This window comes from Oratosquilla oratoria, chromosome 39, assembly GCF_046742065.1.
Source record: "Oratosquilla oratoria isolate Oo_2021 chromosome 39, ASM4674206v1, whole genome shotgun sequence".
NCBI classification, from domain to species: domain Eukaryota; kingdom Metazoa; phylum Arthropoda; class Malacostraca; order Stomatopoda; family Squillidae; genus Oratosquilla; species Oratosquilla oratoria.
In genome coordinates, this window is record NC_134815.1 from 11,936,686 (window position 1) to 11,955,204 (window position 18,519).

Consider the following 18,519-nt stretch of genomic DNA (forward strand, 5'->3'; position numbering starts at 1 on the left):
TGCATTGTCTGAGTCAGGTGTTTATGATTAGGAAATGTGAGGTCATCAAGATCAGAGGTATTGCTAAATGTTAGTGCCTTCTTGTATGTGTATGGATTATGTGTCATGGCATGTGATATATCGTAATGGTTAGTAATGGTAGGATACACTAACAAATTGCTGCATCTATTCCCATAAACGTACAATACTCTGTCAATAACTAGATATAAAAATATATACATACATATACCTAAGGCTTTTTCCCCCTTACACAGTGGGTAGCCAAAAAGAAAAAGGCATAGAAACCACTCCCACCCATTCCATCCCCTACATATTCCACTCCCCTCTACCTTCTCATCTTAGCACCTCCTGGATGATGGGTCATCCCTGCATCCTGTCCACTTTCCTGGGTCAGAAGCAGTGTCTCAAGCCACAGCACACCCACAGCAAGGCCGCTTCATCAATTCGGCGATCCCCCCCCCCCTCCGTCCCCTCATGCAGAAAAGGAGAAGACGGGGAGAAATCACTTCGGGCTGTGTTCAAATTATTTCTCATACATACTTCCTCACCCTCATCCCCCACCCACTCCCCCTCATGCATCACAGCATCATCCATACACAACCCTTCTCCATTCACTCCTATCTTCTGTTCTCTCCTGTCCTTCCTCAACAGACATTGCTCTCTTTTGTAATGCCCCTTTTACCCCATCCATCCTTCTCATCCTAGGATGACCCCTCATATTCACTCCTTCCACCTCTGCCTTCCACATTTCTTTTACTAATCTTTCTTCACTCATTCTTTCCATGTGTCCAAACCATCCTAATACTCTTTCATCAAGCCTATCTCCCAGCTCCCTTTCCACCCCTGTTCTCCTCCTCACCTCATCATTTCTCACTCTATCTCGCCTAGTAGCCCCTATAGTGCTTCTCAGACATTTCATCTCAAAGACATTCAAACTCCTTTTTCCCTCTCTATTATGTTTCATGTTTCTGCCCCGTACAGTGCTGTCGGCACAATCACAACTAGGTAAATATAACCTCCTCTTAGCATCCATGCCCAGATATCTATTTCTCATTACACTTTTTAATCCAACAAGGCATTTACTCGCTTCTCTCAATCTACATTCTATCTCCACCCCTACTCCTCCCTTACCTGCTCTCATCATCTTAACAGCTGCTTTCACTTCATCTTTCCCTATTTCTCCTCCATTTTCCTCACTCATCAATCTCATTTTCTTAGCACTTCCCACTGCAACTACCTTTCCCTCCCTATCCTCCTTTACATTTAGCAACTCCTTAAAATACTCTGCCCACCTTCCTCTCACTGCCTTCTCTTCCATTATCATCTCTCCATCTGCACCTTTTACCTTTTCTTCTCTACTTGATTCGCCTCCTCTTCCTCTTTCACTTTTAATTTCTTTCCATAACATAATTCTCTTCATTTTTTACCTTTAGATAGCCTATAAGATATTCAACACCACTACAAGTTTTCCATATGTATACTTTGATATTCTAGCTGAATAGTATTAAATCCATCTGTGCTTCACTTTTTCACTCAACAGAAAAGAAGTTGCAAGAAGAAAAGAAGGTTAATGACATGGAAGGCTCAAAGATGATTGAAATGCAGGAACCAAAGAAGAGAGAAAAAGTATAGCCAAGAAGAAAGGAATGTTGGAGAAGAACAGCAACATCACACCATAGAAAGGTAAATTGATAAACTATAAATTTAGGTAATCGTTAATTTTTTTTTATTATAAGTGCTTGTATGAATGTCGTGTGACAACTGCTGAAAGGTAGATGATAGAAAAATATTAGAAAAATAAAAAAGGGCAGGATACCAATATGAAAGAATGCTGTTCAGACCTATCTAAAACATCTTTTAGAGGAAATTTGTCTAATGTATTTTTTCATGAATATAAGCTTGTTCAATACACAAATATCAAACCTGTTAAAAGATTGCAGTGGATTACAAAGGCAAAGCATGGTGATAGGAAACCTTTTGGTCCATATCAGTAAAATTTCTATGATTGATATCTTTCATCATCCAACTTGAGTTAAATTATCTTTCTATTTCTTGTGTTTCAAAGAAAACAGTCACATGGATTTCCTTTGTGGAGTGCTATTATTCTCATGCAGCAAGAATGAGACCAGATTCTTGGAGCCATAGGTCCCCTGCAAAAAAGATTAAAGAAATAGATAAATAAATAATGATAATAAATAAATTAATTAATATATATGAACAAATACCGTACATAAATAAAACAATGACCCAGTGCAATGATTGATCAAGAATGGAACTAGTGATGGGTGCTAGGAAAATAATCTCCTTACAATATATCAAAGCTTATCAACATCCTCTTATCCTGGAAATCTATGGACCAGGTCCCAGATCTCTCAGCTTTATCTCTCTTTCTCTCCTCCTCCTCCTCCTCCTCCTCCTCCTTCTCCTTCTCCTCAAGGCAACAGTGATTATTATTACAGTAAGGATCATATTCTAAAGGTCTTTCCAAATAAAGTCCAGCTAAGTTAAATTGTTGGTTTGAAAGAAACTTATCACTGAATTTGTACAAGTGTTATTTTCATTTGATTTGTTTCCCTATTGTTTTTTTTTTTTTCTTTCTTTTTCTTATAAAGTATGCTTTAACTTGTAGAACTGAAACAAGCTCCAATTTATGTTAATCACACATGTTTTATTTATATATCTTTTCTGTTTTCATTGTAGATGTGGAAATACGATAGTCACTAATAGACAAAAATGGTTATTGCACTTGATGCCTGTGAAGAACTACGACGTATAGACATGACTACTTGAAGAGAGCTCCAGCAAAATCTGTTTAGGGTTGGACTTAAGTTACTGGACTTAGGATCTCTATCAACTTCAACTGTATTTCCAAAGGATTACAAAGGATTACAGAGGAGGAGTATGCCAACAGGAGACCTTTTGGTCCATAATTAGGTCGGATGCAAAAAAAAAAAAAAATCATAATGATAAATAAATAAATGAAATTATAACAATATAAATAATGATAAATAAAATCGATAAATGCATAGGTATAGTTAAATGATAAACAAACAGGTAAATAGTAAATAATATTAGATTAATAATAATAAATGAAAATCAAGCAAATAATAATAAACAAACAGGCAAATAACAAACAAACAATTAATATAAAATAAATGGCAGGAATTACAGCATCTTGCATAGTGGTTTATCAAAATGAATCTTAAAGCTTTGAGCTGAACTACATTGCAATGCTTCTGCAAGAAGTTTATTCCATTCATTAACTACACAATTGGCAAAGTTGTTTCTACCCACTTCCAAATTAAATTTATTTTCTAAGAGTTTGAGACCATTATTTCTTGGATTCTCATTCCGCGTGAAAATTTTGTCACTTTTGATGTCTCCCTTTAGAATCTTAAAGACCTGTATCAAGTCACCTCTGAGTTCATGCTTTTTTAGGGAAAACAGATTCATATGTTTTAGTCAATTTTTGTATAATAATTTTTTTACATTTGGTTTCAATTTTGTGGCTCCCCGTTGTACCTTTTCCAATCTATCAATGTCTTTAATGAGATTCGGTGACCATACAGAAACAGCATACAGTACTGTATTCCAAATGTGGACGAACTAACAATCCATGTAGCTTGTTAATGAGAGATAGACTTTTGAAGCGAAAATATCTCACAATCGGTCCTAGAATCTTATTTGCTTTCTTAGAGGCTGAAATACACTGTTTAGATGATTTGAGATTGTTATTGATAATTATGCCGAGATCCTTTTCACTATCTACTTTTGATAACAAATTTCCAAATAACTTGTAATCATACTGTTATTTTTACCTGTGCATAACCTTGTATTTGTGTTCAATTTCATTAGCCACTTTTCAGACCATTGCTGTAATTTATCTAAATCTTCTTGAATATCTAATTGGTTTAAGTGATTATTTGCCATTCTGCAGTGTTTTGTATCATCAGCAAATTTGGAGACAATAGATTTTAGTCTGTGATCTATATCATTTATACATACTAAGAATAGAAGTGGCCCAAGATCGGAACCCTGAGGAACTCCACTCATAACATTTTTCCATCTAGAAGTTTTGCCATTTAGAACAATTCTGTTTTTAATCATTCAATCAATTACTAGTCCAACTTAATAGACTATCACTTATTCCATATAAAGCTAATTTAGTAAGTAGTCTTTCATGTGGAACAGTATCAAAAGCTTTTGCAAAGTCTAGATATATTAAATCTATATTTTCTTTTGTCATAATTCGAGATGACTGTGTTGTAGAATTCAAGTAAGTTAATCACACAAGAACGTTTCTGTCTGAATCCATGCTGGCTATCGTTTATAAAACTGTTACATTCTAAATGATGTTTGATAGCATCTCTGATGATAGTTTCCATAATTTTTCCTCCACATTTTCACATTAGTGTAGTTGATAACTGGTAATTGCTCCCCTTCTCCTACTAAGAGCTGGTGACATAAGAACTCTAACACAAGAAAAGAGACCAACAACAATGGAAAATGAAGGTATGAAGAAAGGTAGATACTATGAGAGAATAAAAACAAAGAGAAAAGACAGGAAAATAAGGACAGAAGATGAGAGCATAAGAGAACAGGACAAGGGAAGTTCTGAGAAAATAGAACTACATTCATCACTGCAAAGGATCTTTTAAAAGATGCAGGAGAGAAGGAAAGAGAAGATTGCCAAAGATATTCTTTTGCTATACATATTGTAACGAACCCCCCCCAGGAGACTGGAGGTTTGTCACCCGATTTCAATTCATAGGTCCGTTGCATTTAAGAGACGTGACGGTAATGTTTCGAGCGAGCTTCGCCCGCTCACACTCGCCACCTCGTCCCGTGGTGAGTTCTCAAGGCGACGAAAACGCAAAGTAGACTTATATCCTCTATTTACACAGAGCCACTACAAAAGAATACTGGGCTGTAGGAGGCACCTCGGGTCACTTGCCAACCCTCGAAAGGCTACTTGAAGCCTCGCTACAGCTTACAAACGCAATAATAATCCGAGCGAGAACCACGACGCCTTCTCCCGTCACCTGTCCTGCTCGTCTCTCTCCTCCCCGGGATAGCGTGCCCACGCAGTCCCGCCAAGCACGCCTCGACCAATCACAGTCGCTGCTCGACGTCACGTGCTTCCAGGTGGCGTCCATCTTTGGCGCCAAGGATCACGACGAAAGCGTCATCTCCGATGTCACGATGTCGACAGGATGCAATAGGGGCCGCTTTCGTAACACTACCCCCACCTGTAAAGAGATGGAGCAACCTCGCTCCCCAACTCCCTCATCCATACATACATACATCACAAAAAAAGAGAAACTAAAAATTTACTTTTTGGTATCACAGAACTAACTAAGGACGTAATCTTCACTCCATACCGGTAGACGACGTTCCCGCCTGGGTCTCCTTACCACGAACCCAGCGTCGACGTCTGTGAGTGCCCCCTCTAAGGGACACAGCTCCTCTGCTGCAATCTCCTCCAGCACCAGTGACGCGGTCCTCCTCGGGTCCGGGTCTCCGTCCGCCCCCACCGTCAGTGACGCGTCGTCTCCCACCATCCATGGCTCGTCGTCCCCCAGGTTTCGGTCCCCGTCCTCCTCGTCGCTGCTCGATTGAGAAGCTTGCTCCCCCCAGGAGAAGTTGCCAGGACCGTGGTACCTCCACAGCCTATCAGCATGCACCACCAATGCTCTCCTCCTTGCCCCCTGGCGGATCCTGAAGGTGACGTCCGAGATGACCTTCTCCACCACATATGGCCCCTCCCAGGGGCTCTGGAGCTTGGGAGACAACCCCTTCTTACGCCGAGGGTTGTGCAACCACACTTGATCCCCCTCGTTAAAGGGCGGTGACGTAGCTCGACGGTCGTACCGATCCTTCATCGCCTCGCCCGACACCTTCAGGTTAGATCTCACCTGATGGTGCACCTCACGGAGGCGGTCCTGGAGGGCCGCTGCGTACTGGGTGCCCGAAGTGGGCATGTCCTCGTCCGGCGGCCTGCCAGTCACAAGGTCCACTGGCATCCGCAGCTCCCGCCCGCACATCAACCGGGCTGGCGTGTACCCGGTTGCCTCATGTTCAGCTGAACGGTAGGCCCATAGAAGCAGGGGGATTTTTAAGTCCCACTCTTCCTGACTCTCCTGGCAACACTTCGCCAACTCCTGCCCCAGCGTGCGGTTGAAGCGTTCCACCATGCCGTCCGACTGCGGCCGCAGGGGCGTGGTGCGAGTCTTCTTGATGCCCAGCAACTGACAGCACTCCCGGAATACTGCCGACTCAAACTCCCTTCCTTGGTCGGAGTGTAGCTCGTGCGGAGCTCCAAACCGGGCGAAAAACTCGTCCACTAACACGCCTGCCACGGTGGCGGCCTCATGGTTCGGCAGCGGGTATGCCTCCGGCCATTTCGTAAAATAATCCATGGCCACACACACGAAGCGGTTACCTCGGACCGTCTGAGGAAATGGCCCTAGGATATCCACCGCCACCCTCTCCATAGGCGCCCCAACCTGATACACTTGTAAGGGAGCAGCTGACCTCCTCCCGGGGCCCATCTTTCCACAGCACACGTCGCAAGATTTGCACCACTCGCTCACGTCCTTCCGCATGCCCACCCAGTACACTCGCTGCATTAAACGCCCCAGGGTTTTCTTCACACCGAAGTGGCCACTCGCACTGCCACTGTGAGCCTCGCGCACTAACGCTTCCCTCATACTAATGGGAACAATGGTTTGCCAGAAGGATATACTGCCGTCACACGAGTGCCACTGCCGCTGCAGCACACCCTCACTCACTCGCAACACTGACCATTGTTGCCACAACGCCTTCGCTGCCGGGCTTAGCGGTGCCACACTTTCCCAAGGCGGTTTTTCTTCACCCTCCTCCCTCAGTGTCACTATGGGCCCAATATCAGCGTCATCTCGCTGGGCCTGCCTGAGGTCCTCTCCCCACTTCGTGTCAACAGCAAGAGCAGCAGCCTTCACGCTCACAGGTTCCGTTTCACGGCGGCTACAATGCTTACAGTCGCTATCGCAGGGACGGCGACTCAGGCTGTCAGCATTGTTATGCATGTTCCCTGGCCGATACTCGATGTGGTAGTCGTGCTGCTCCAGCTTCCCAATCCACCTAGCCAACTGCCCCTCCGGATTTCTGAGGTTTTTGAGCCACCTCAGAGCGGCGTGGTCGGTCCTAATCTTGAACTTGGCCCCGTACAGGTAAGGATGGAAGTGATCAATCGCCAGAATCACCGCCAACAACTCCTTACGGGTGACGCAATAATTCCTCTCTGGTGCTGAGAACTTCCTGCTAAAGTAGGATACGACCCACTCCTGTCCATCTTTCTCCTGAGACAAGACAGCCCCTACTCCCTCAGCACTTGCGTCACAATCCAACACGTACGGTCTCGTGGGGTCCGGGTACGGCAACACAGGGGAGTTAGCGAGAGCCTCCTTCAATGTATCAAAGGCCCGTTGACATTCTTCACTCCAGTGAAAGGAGGCCCCTTTCCGAGTCAAGTGGTGGAGTGGTACTGCGATTTGTGCGAACCCCTTGACGAACCGCCTGTAGTACGTACACAAACCAATAAACCCGCGCACTTCCGTCACACTGCGCGGAACCGGCCACTCCTTAACCGACTCTACCTTACCAGGGTCTGTTTTCACCCCCTCACTACTCACTATGTGCCCCAGAAAAGGCACCTCCCTCTGAAAAAGGCAGCACTTCTTCGGGCTGAGTTTCACATTTGCTGCCCTAAACCTATCCAATACTACCTTAAGCCTTTCCAGAGCACACTCAAATGAATTCCCATACACTAGCACATCGTCTAAATATACCAGGGCGCTTTTCCAGAGCAGCCCATCCAACACACGCTCCATCAGGCGCTCAAAGGTTGCCGGGGCATTCACTAGGCCAAAACTCATCACTTTGAATTGATATAGCCCCTGCCCATACGAGAAGGCTGTCTTCTCTCTGTCCTCCTCCGCTACCTCCACTTGATGGTAACCAGACTTCAAGTCCAAGGTCGAGAACCACTGGGCTCCCGCGAGCGCGTCAAGAGTGTCATCCACCCTCGGTAGAGGGTACGAGTCCTTGGTTGTCACCGCGTTAAGGCCCCGATAGTCCACACAACACCTGGTGGACCCATCCTTCTTCTTAACGAGTACGACGGCCGCACTCCAGGGACTAGCCGACTTTTCAATTACCCCTTGCGCGCGCAGTTCCTCCACGGCTTTCTCCACTTCCAGCCGACGGGCGGGTGCGATCCTTCGGGGCGGCAGCTTGACCGGCTGACTATCCCCTGTGTGTATGCGGTGTTTCACCAGGCTGGTCCGGCCCAGGTCGGTATCCCCCTTCGAGAAGACGTCTGCATACCGTGTCAACACTTTCCTCACCTCGTCAACCTGTTCCCCAGACAGACATACCGAGCTCCTCTGCAATAGATCCTGCAGATGAGGTGGGACTTCAGTGTTACCCCCCTGCGTGTCCTCGAAGTGACCTTCCGTGATCATAGTCGCCTGTCCACCACCCTCGTCCGGGCCCAGGCTTTCCCCTTCCTGCTCCTCACTTAGACGGCAACGGTGGCTGGTTTCGGGTGGTGGTACAGTGTGGGCTTCCTCTGCGTCAACGGCGCCCTCCCTAAGCGGCACCACGTCACCTCCGACCGACATGGTCATCTCCCCGAAATCCAGCACCGCCCTGCTTTGCTGGAGGTAGTCTAGACCGAGCAAGTTCTCCCCGACGTCAGCTACAAAAACAGGAAGATGCTCCTCAGTGTTGCCAACCGTTACCCTGGCATGCACTGGTCCCCTCAGCTGCGTGCAGTGCCCCGTAATCCCACACAGCTGTTGCTGGGCCACCGGGGGTCGTCCAGTTGCCACCATGCCGTCCTGCACGAAGGTGCGTTCTGCGCCCGAGTCCACCGTGAAGCAGCAAGACTTACCGTCCACTTGCCCGCCTACCTGAACGGTCCGGGCGCCCTCGGCGCGGCAACTTAAACGGACTGGGGTCTCCCGTCTTCCGGCTGGTATTCGACCCCTTCCGCCAGCCCCTCCCAGTTTCCCGCTACCTTCTTGCTATCCTTGTCGGAGACGATGGCACACCCTGCCGTCTTATACCCCTCACCACAACTCCAGCAACAGGGTTTGTACCGATGCGGCCCTGCTCCAGCACCGACAGCCTTTCCGCCGTGCGTTCCCTGCGGGCAGTACTTTTTGGAATGCCCTTGTTGCCCACACGAGTAGCATTTACCCCAGAACTCACCTGAGGGTGATGCAGGTCTAGAGGGGGATTTGTCCACTTTCCCCTTCTTTGCTCTCACCTTGTATGAGTCACTGTTCCAGCTGGGTCGCTCCCGCGTAATCCGGAGAAACGACTCCATCTCCAGGCCCCTCGCCAGGGCCTCCTGTAGGTCCTTGGGGTGCGCCTGCTGGACGTATATCCTCAGCTGCTGGTTATCGATAGCGTCAACAAACTGATCCCGCAAGAGAATGGTGATCATCTCCTCACTGGCCTCCGGGTACGCACGGCGCACCAATACCTCCAAATCCTGCGCTAAGCGTGTCAGGGTCTCTCCCGGGCCTCTTACCCGGGCCCGGAACCTTGTCCTGAACACCTCAGTTTGATGCTGATGCCCGTACCTCCTCTCCAACGCCGCCGTCACCTTACTATAGGAGCTCCGCTGGGTGGCTGGTAGTTGGTTCAGGACTTCCAACGCTGGGCCTTTGAGCGCCCACACAAGCTGCATGGCCATCTCAGGTCGACTCCACTGGTGGGCGCTAGCCAGGAGCTCGAACTGTGTCTTGTACGCTTCCCAAGACACTGTCCCGTCGAACTCCTGCGGGCGGCGCCTCGTCCCACTCCCTAGCCTCCGTGACGTGGAGCTGGCAGCCGAGAGGCCCGACTTTACCGAGGCTGGCGGGGATGGCGGAGGCGACAAAACATTCGCCGGGGCACCTGGGGGAGACGGAAACGCCTTTGCCAATGGAGAACGGCTCTTGAGTCCTTCGTGCCGACTCTTAGCTTCGTCCTCGTCACTATCTTCCGCCTCGCTAGCTTGCTCACTCTCCCGGGGCAGCGTATCCTCATGCCGGAAGAGGGCAGGGGGCACTTGTGCTGCCACAACTTCATCCACATACCTCCTAAGGTCACTGGCCACTTTTTCCACCTCTCCCTTCACCTCGTCCTTGGTGAAAACTGCCTCTAAAACTTCTCCTTTCACCCGCGAGCACTCCTCCTTAACGAGTCCAAACACCTGTTTGAACACACTGTCAACACGGTTCGCCACAGCTTGAATTTCGGCTTGCTGTGCTTTTCCTTGCTCCGATAAAGCATGGTTCACCATTGCTTGCAGTTCAGCGTGCTGTGTCCTTCCTTGCTCCGCCATAGCCCTTATAACGTCTGCTAGTGTGGTTTCCATATTAGCCATGCTAGTGTAATAACTCTACGGCACTGAAAACGACCACAATACCACTTACCTGGGCACAACACTTTGGACCTGTCACCTGTCACGACAAAATGATCGCGGCTTTTCCCGCTCACACTCGATAGATCACCGCGACGCACTTAAAATGCACTTACACTTACAGATCCCACTTCTGACACCACTGTAACGAACCCCCCCCAGGAGACTGGAGGTTTGTCACCCGATTTCAATTCATAGGTCCGTTGCATTTAAGAGACGTGACGGTAATGTTTCGAGCGAGCTTCGCCCGCTCACACTCGCCACCTCGTCCCGTGGTGAGTTCTCAAGGCGACGAAAACGCAAAGTAGACTTATATCCTCTATTTACACAGAGCCACTACAAAAGAATACTGGGCTGTAGGAGGCACCTCGGGTCACTTGCCAACCCTCGAAAGGCTACTTGAAGCCTCGCTACAGCTTACAAACGCAATAATAATCCGAGCGAGAACCACGACGCCTTCTCCCGTCACCTGTCCTGCTCGTCTCTCTCCTCCCCGGGATAGCGTGCCCACGCAGTCCCGCCAAGCACGCCTCGACCAATCACAGTCGCTGCTCGACGTCACGTGCTTCCAGGTGGCGTCCATCTTTGGCGCCAAGGATCACGACGAAAGCGTCATCTCCGATGTCACGATGTCGACAGGATGCAATAGGGGCCGCTTTCGTAACAATATAATACTAAGTGAATTATTAAATTCATTATTGATCTATACAGTAGTGACACCTACACACACAGTAAATTATTTTATGTAAATCACTTTCATGTATATGTGTGCCTCTGTATGGTGGGACACTTTACTGAAATGAAGTTTGCTCAATCCATTTAGGTTGTGATGACATATGAATATATCAAGTTGATTACTTAGTGCTCTTAAATAAAAGCAAAATATCTTGAAATTCATATAATCTATTCAACTCTCCTTTGATATTTGAAGTTAGTGATGTTTTGATATGTATGACTGACAGCAAGAGCTGAAGTGAGAAGAGTGGTTGAATAAGTTTTATTTGTTTTGTGATTTGACATTGCCACCTCCATTGTAAAGGGGAAAGATCCTTTGGTATAACATGATATTTAGACGGAAAAGTTATTTCTAATGTCTGTTGAATGAGGAGAATTGTAGAGTTGTCTTTTTGGATGGAGTTTCAAATCAAGAGAGTAATAATTGAACCAACTAAAATAAGCAGAGAGTGAAGATGGTACCAAAGAATCAGGCATGAAGAATAAAATATCAGGATACTCCTTCATGATGGGTCATTCCTATATCTTGCTTATCGCCCTGGGTCAGAAAAAATGCAGCAAGATACAGAACATCCACAGCAAGGCGTTCCATATAATCAGCAACTCCTCCCCCGTTCCCTCTCCGTTGCCTCACGCAGTAACATTTTACAATAGATAACTTATAGTAAAGAAAAAAATCTTATGACAAATATAAAATGAAACATGTCTTTGCATCAGAAACTCAAAAAGGACAGCTATAGAAGAGACTTGAAAACAAAAACAATTTTCCAATCAGAGCAGTGGATCTCTGGAACAAACTGGATGAAACAATAGTGTGTACAAATACTATTGACGAATTTAAGACCAAACTAGATACTGTGAGATACAAAGACGGGACATCACGAGCATAGTTCCCCCTCCCATAAGATACAACTAGGTAGGTAAACACACACACACACACAAGAGGACATGGAAAGAAAATCAAGAAAGACAGCTATAGAAGAGACCTGAAAAGGAACAGCTTTCCTCACAGAGTAATTGACAGTTGGAACAAGTTAGATGAGAAAGTGGTGTGTGCAAAAACAAAACATGAATTTAAAAATAGTTTAGATAAAATGAGATACGAAAACGGGACACCACGAGCATAGCTCCCCTTCCCGTGAAATACAACTAGGTAAAAAAAAACTAGGTAAATACACACACTTTCGTCGGATTCACGGCGTGGATTGGAACTCCAGAAAAAAAAAAACGCATTTTTCGTGGATCTCAACTACGAGGAAGTACCTTATTGTATTTGTAGGGAAGGGGAAATCTCGTGGTGGAGTAAAAAGGTAATGAAAGGGGAGAAGGGGAGGGATTACTGAAGGAAATGGAAGAAAATGAGGAGGGAGATGAACGGGCTCCCCCTGACAGCAGAAAACATGTAAACAAAAGATCAGCTGACGACACTGGGGAAATCGAAAATATCAGTAAAAGCATTAAGATTAGAAATATAGATAAGAGCAGCACAATGGAAGGTGAAGAAAATAATTTCCAGGGATTTAATGAGGGGGGGGGGATACCAACCTCCCCCGATTGGCAAGACTAGAAGAAAAACTTGAACAGATGACCGAACATTGAGAGAAGAGGTTCGGTAACGTAGCAAAGATTGCGCAAAGAGTTGAAAAACTGGAAGAACTTGAGAAGGTGAACAAAAACTTAACTAAAGAAATAGAAGATTTAAAAAGGCAGTTAAAAGAAGTAAAAGAGGAGAATGAGGAATTAAAGAGAAATAATAAAGACAATAAAGAGGCCATAGCAAAGGAAGCATAGGGTTGGAAAAAAAATCCAAGAAAACAGTAGAGTTGCATTTACTGACATAATTAAACAGCAAATGAAAGAACAAACTGAAGACTCAGTTATTAAAGTGATGAGACAGAAGGAGTATAGTAAAGGACTTAGCAGATAAAAATAAATGTATAATTATATTAGGAATGGAAGAGAAATATAACCCAAATAGAACCACAAGAATGAATGACGAAAAAGAAAAAGTAAACAGTTTACTAGAATTAGTTCAGGAAGATGAACCTGAAATCATGAAACAAATTGAAGAGATGTTTAGGCTCGGGAAGTATAGTACAGATAAGTCCAGACTAATTAAGATTAAATTCAGGTCACAAACGACGGCAGAGAATATCTTAGCAAAAACAGGGAAACTAGCAACAAGTGAACAATATAAAAAGGTATGGATAAAAAGATAAATGAATAAAGAGGAAAGAGAGGAGGAAAAAAAGAAAAGACATGAAGCTAAGGAAAAAAAACGAGAACAGAACAGAGTCAGAAAAAGAGAGATTCTATTGGAGAGTAGTGAATATGAAAATAAGGAAATGCGACATACTACAGAAAAACAAAAGGGAAACAGAGAATACAATGGAAGTGGCAGAAAACTAAAAGTGTCTTACATAAATATAGATGGATTAATAACAGGACTGAATGAGCTGAATGATTATCTGAAGGAAAAAAACTGAGATAATGGGAATTGTAGAAACGAAATTAAAAGGTCCACTACCACCCATCAGTGTAGGACATGATGCATATAATTATTGGATTAGAAACAGAGAGACAAAACAAGGGGGTGGAGTTATGTTCCTGACTAAGAAGGATATAAACGTGAGGTGTGTCACATATGGAAAGAATACAGTAGAGATGATTATGATCGAAGTGGAAGACAGAGATATGAAGAGCAGAAAGTTTGTGATAAATTATGTGCCTCCAAAAACAGCCTCGTGGGAGGAGAGTGAACATAAAAGTATGTTAGAAGACACAAGGATAACATTAAATAAGATAATGGAAGATGGAGGAAGAATAGTTATGATGGGCGACTTTAATTGCAAAGAAATCTGCTGAGAAGAGATGACAGTAAAGGGTGGAGACGGCTCATGGGGAAATGTTCTACTCGAGATGATTATTGACCATACAATGACACTGTGGATACAGAAGAACACTAGTATAGAAATGAAGAACCATAGAGACTAGACCTAATAATCACATCTGAACCTAGAATAGTGGAAAAGATTGAATATAAAATACCAATAAGTAAAAGTAACTACATATTGATTGAACTGGAACTAAATGAGGAAAATACATGAAAAAGCGAACAATATTGAAAGGGAAGATTGATGTATGATTTTTTTTTTTTATGAAATGACATTTTTTTAAAAAAGCAGACTGGGAAAGATTACACAAGGAGGAAACAACAGTAGAAGAGAAATGGAATATTTTGACAAAAAATTATAAAGGAGTGCAAAAGTATGTTCCAAGACAAAAGCAAGAAAAAGAATATGTAAAGTGCTGGTACAACAAAAGATGTAGGGAGTTAAAAGATAAAAGGGATATAGCTTGGATAAAATGGAAAAAAGACAAAAGACCTGAAAAATGGAAAACATATACTAGTTATAGAAATGAATATGCATAAGTGTGCTGAGAAGAAAAGAGAAAATACGAAAAAGTTGTCATAGAAAGATCAACCAAAACTATTTTAAGGATTTGTAAACAACAAACTGAAAAACAAACAAGATTTAGAGAAACTACGACAAGGAGGAGTTGAATACACAGGGGAAATAGAAATGGCAGAAATTATGAACAAGCATTTTAAATATGAGAAAGTCCTCCCTATGAAAGAGATAGAAGTATCAAGGAATGAAATAATAAATCACTTGAGTAATCTCGTTGCCAGAAAATCGCATGGACCAGATGAAATGGCAAACCGGATTTTGAGAGAATGCAGGAATGAACTAACAGACAAAATATATAGTCTAATAAACAGTTCACTGAAAGAAGGAAAAGTTCAAGAAGATTGGAAAAGAGCAAATGTAGTACCAATATATAAAGGGGGAAACAAGGAAGACCCTACTAGCTATAGACCGGTCTCTCTCACAAGTACGATAGCTAAAATTTGTGAAAGAATGATCAAAATTAGATGAAAAAGGCATTTGGGAAGAAAAACAACGTACTTAATCAAAGGCAATTTGGATTTAGACAAGGACGATCATGCGTCACAAACTTAATGTGTTTCTATTCAAGGCTAATAGATGTAATACAAGAAAGAGATGGATGGGTAGATTTTGCATTTCTAGACCTGAAAAAAGCTTTTGATAAGGTGCCACATAAGAAGTTGCTAAAGAAATTAGAAACTGCAGGAGAAATACAGGACAAACTGCTGAAGTGGAGGGAAGACTTCTTGCATTAAAGAAAAATGAGGGGTGGGAATGATTTTATGCCTTTTCCTTTTTAGCTACCTGTCTTGTAAGGGGGGAAAAGCCTTGGTATATGTAGGTATATGCAGGGATGACCCGTCATCCAGGAGGTGCTAAGATAAGAGGGAGGGTGGAGGGGTGTGGAGTATATTCAGGGATGTAATGGGTGGGAATGATTTTATGCCTTTTCCTTTTTGGCTACCTCCCTTGTAAGGGGGGAAAAGCCTTGGTATATGTATGTATGTATGTATGTGCAGGGATGACCCGTCATCCAGGAGGTGCTTAGATAAGAGGGAGGGTGGAGGGGTGTGGAGTGTATTCAGGAATGTAATGGGTGGGAATGATTTTATGCCTTTTCCTTTTTGGCTACCTCCCTTGTAAGGGGGGAAAAGCCTTGGTATATGTATGTATATATATATATATGTGTATATATACATATGTGTATATATTTACATATATATATAATATATATATATATATATGTATATATATATATTATATATATATATATATATATATATATATATATATATATATATATATATATATATATACAAATGAAGGAATGTGTAATATTTTAAACAATTATTTTAGCTCGGTATTCGTAAACGAAACACTTCAAAGTGAACTCCAATCTGAAACCTTTGAAAAGTCTAGGGCAAACTTACTCACAAGAGAATGGAAGTTAGCTAACGTTACTCCCATATTCAAAAAAGGTGACAAAAAGAAACCAAATAACTATAGGCCTATAAGTTTGACTTCAATCGTAGGAAAATTAATGAAAACTATCATCAGAGATGCTATCGAACATCATTTAGAAAGTAACTGTTTGATAAATGATAGCCAGCATGGTTTCAGATGGAAACGTTCTTGCGTGACTTACGCGAATTCTACAACACAGTTTTCTCGAATTATGACAAAAGAAACAATATACCCGGTAGATTTAATATATCTAGACCTTGTAAAAGCTTTTGATACCGTCTATGACTGATTGCGCGATCTTTTGACTTCAAAAGTCCATCCCTCATTAACAAGCTATATAAATCGTTAGTTCGTCCACATTTGGAATATGCTGTTTCCGTGTGGTCACCGAATCTCATTAAAAGACATTGACAGACTGGAAAAAGTACAATGGCAAGCCACAAAACTGATTCCAAATATAAAAAATAAATCATACGAAAATCGACTAAAACATATGAATCTGTTTTCCCTAAAAAGGCGCAGACTCTGTGACTTGATATATAGATCTTTAAATTCTAAAGGGAATTGACATCAAAAGTGACAAAATTTTCACATTGAATGAGAATCAGAGAAGAAACAACGGTCTCAAACTGTCCGGAAATAAATTCACTTTGGAAGTGGGTAGAAACAACTTCGCCAGCCGTGTAGTTTATGAATGAAATAAACTTCCTGCACAGGTAGTGCAATGTAGTTCAGTTCGAAGCTTCAAGAATCATTTAGATAAACACCTAAGCAAGATGCTGTAACGATTATAATTTATCTTATATTATTTGTTTTTGTTTTGTTATAATTTGTCTGTTTGGTTCTCATATTAGTTAAATGTCAATTTATTATTATTTGCTATTTACCTGTTTTTTTTATTATTCAACTATACCTGCGCATTTATTTATGTATTTTATTTGTAATTTACAATGTTATAGTTTTTAATTATCAACTTATTATTATTATGATTTTTTTTTTTTTTTTTTTTTTTGCATCCGACCTAGATATGGACCAAAAGGTTTCCTATCGGCATGCTCCGCCTTTGTAATCCTTTTTAATATATATTATATATATATATATGTATATCTATATATATATATTTTCATGTATGTGTATGTAACTCGAGCATACAAATATATAAGAAAAGTTGCGCTCAATTCATATCTCTCTTGATAACGTAGTTGGTAAGCTACTACGGCACTTATCATGTGATGGGTGGGTTCGAGTCCTTGGCAGTACCGCATTTCAATTTCTGTATGTGGCCTCCATTGGTTCTCCCGATGTTGATGGCTTAGAATTTAAGTGCATTGTAGTTGTTAAAATGAAAATCTAATCACTGGGACCCATTCAGTGTTGCACAAATACTTTCCTGCGTTTGTATACTTCCAATTGTACTACCATAGTGGAGATGGGTTGAACGCAAAATTTCATGTATGTGTATGTAACTCGAGCATACAAGTATATAAAAAAGTTGCGCTCAACTTATATCTCTCTTGATAGCGTAGTTGCTAAGTTACTGCGGCACGTGTCATGTGATTAGTGGGTTCGAGTCATTGGCGGTACCGCATTTCAATTTCTGCATGTGGCCTCCATTGGGTCTCCTGATGTTGATGTCTTAGAATTAAAGTGCATTGTAGTTGTTAAAATGTATCTCTAATCACTGGGACCAATTCAGTGTTGTACAAATACTTTCCCGCAAAAATTTCATGTATATGTAACGCGAGCATACAAATATATAAGAAAAGTTGCGTTCAACTTATACCTCTCTTGATAGTGTAGTTGGTAAGTTACTACGGCACTTGTCATGTGATTGGTGGGTTCGAGTCCTTGTCAGTACCGCATTTCGATTTCTTTGTGTGGCCTCCACTGGGTTTCCCGATGTTGATGTCCTAGAAATAAATTGCATTGTGGTTATTAAAATGGATCTAATCACTGGGACCCATTTAGTGTTGTACACACATACACACACACACACACACGTCCATTGGATGGACGGCGGAGATTGACGTCCTGAAGAAAAAGTGAAATTCTCGTGGATCTCAACGCAAAGGAAGTACCTATTGTATTTGCAGGGGGGGGGAATTGCTCGTGGTGTAGTGGGAAAGTGAGGAAAAAGGAGAAGGGGAGGGATAACTGAGGGAAATGGAAGGAAATGAGGAAGGAGAGGACTTGGTCCAGGCAGGCAGACGCCATGTAAACAAAAGAGGGCCGGACCAATTTAGTGATGACGAAAGGTCTAACAAAAATGTAAAGATTAGAAACATAGATATGAGTAGCACAATAGAAGGTGAGGATAATAATTTCCATGGATTCAATGAGGGGGGGGGGGCGGATACCAACCTCCCCCGACTGGCAAGACTCGAAGAAAAACTTGAACAAATGACCGATCAT

At 42.9% G+C, this 18,519-nt stretch overlaps 2 protein-coding genes across 2 annotated transcripts in view; one reads left to right on the forward strand and one right to left on the reverse strand.

The window, feature by feature from the left end:
- The window catches only part of LOC143020288 (uncharacterized), a 111,233-nt gene extending 106,531 nt beyond the window's left edge, over positions 1-4,702 (forward strand). Inside the window, exons 14-15 of the mRNA XM_076176533.1 lie at positions 1,541-1,683; positions 2,701-4,702. Coding sequence (XP_076032648.1) covers positions 1,541-1,632 — 92 coding nt within the window. The 3' untranslated portion in view covers positions 1,633-1,683; positions 2,701-4,702. The remainder of the gene's footprint in view (positions 1-1,540; positions 1,684-2,700) is intronic.
- A 4,284-nt stretch (positions 4,703-8,986) lies between these two features.
- LOC143020289 (uncharacterized) lies at positions 8,987-15,563 on the reverse strand. Its single transcript, XM_076176534.1, has one exon. It carries the CDS (start codon positions 10,418-10,420, stop codon positions 8,987-8,989), a length of 1,434 nt encoding a protein of 477 aa, XP_076032649.1. The 5' UTR covers positions 10,421-15,563.
- Positions 15,564-18,519: the final 2,956 nt, after the last annotated feature.

What these genes read in the sequence shown, in the direction of transcription:
- LOC143020289 (XM_076176534.1), bottom strand. Translation starts at nt 10,420, where the DNA reads ATGGCTAATATGGAAACCACACTAGCAGACGTTATAAGGGCTATGGCG.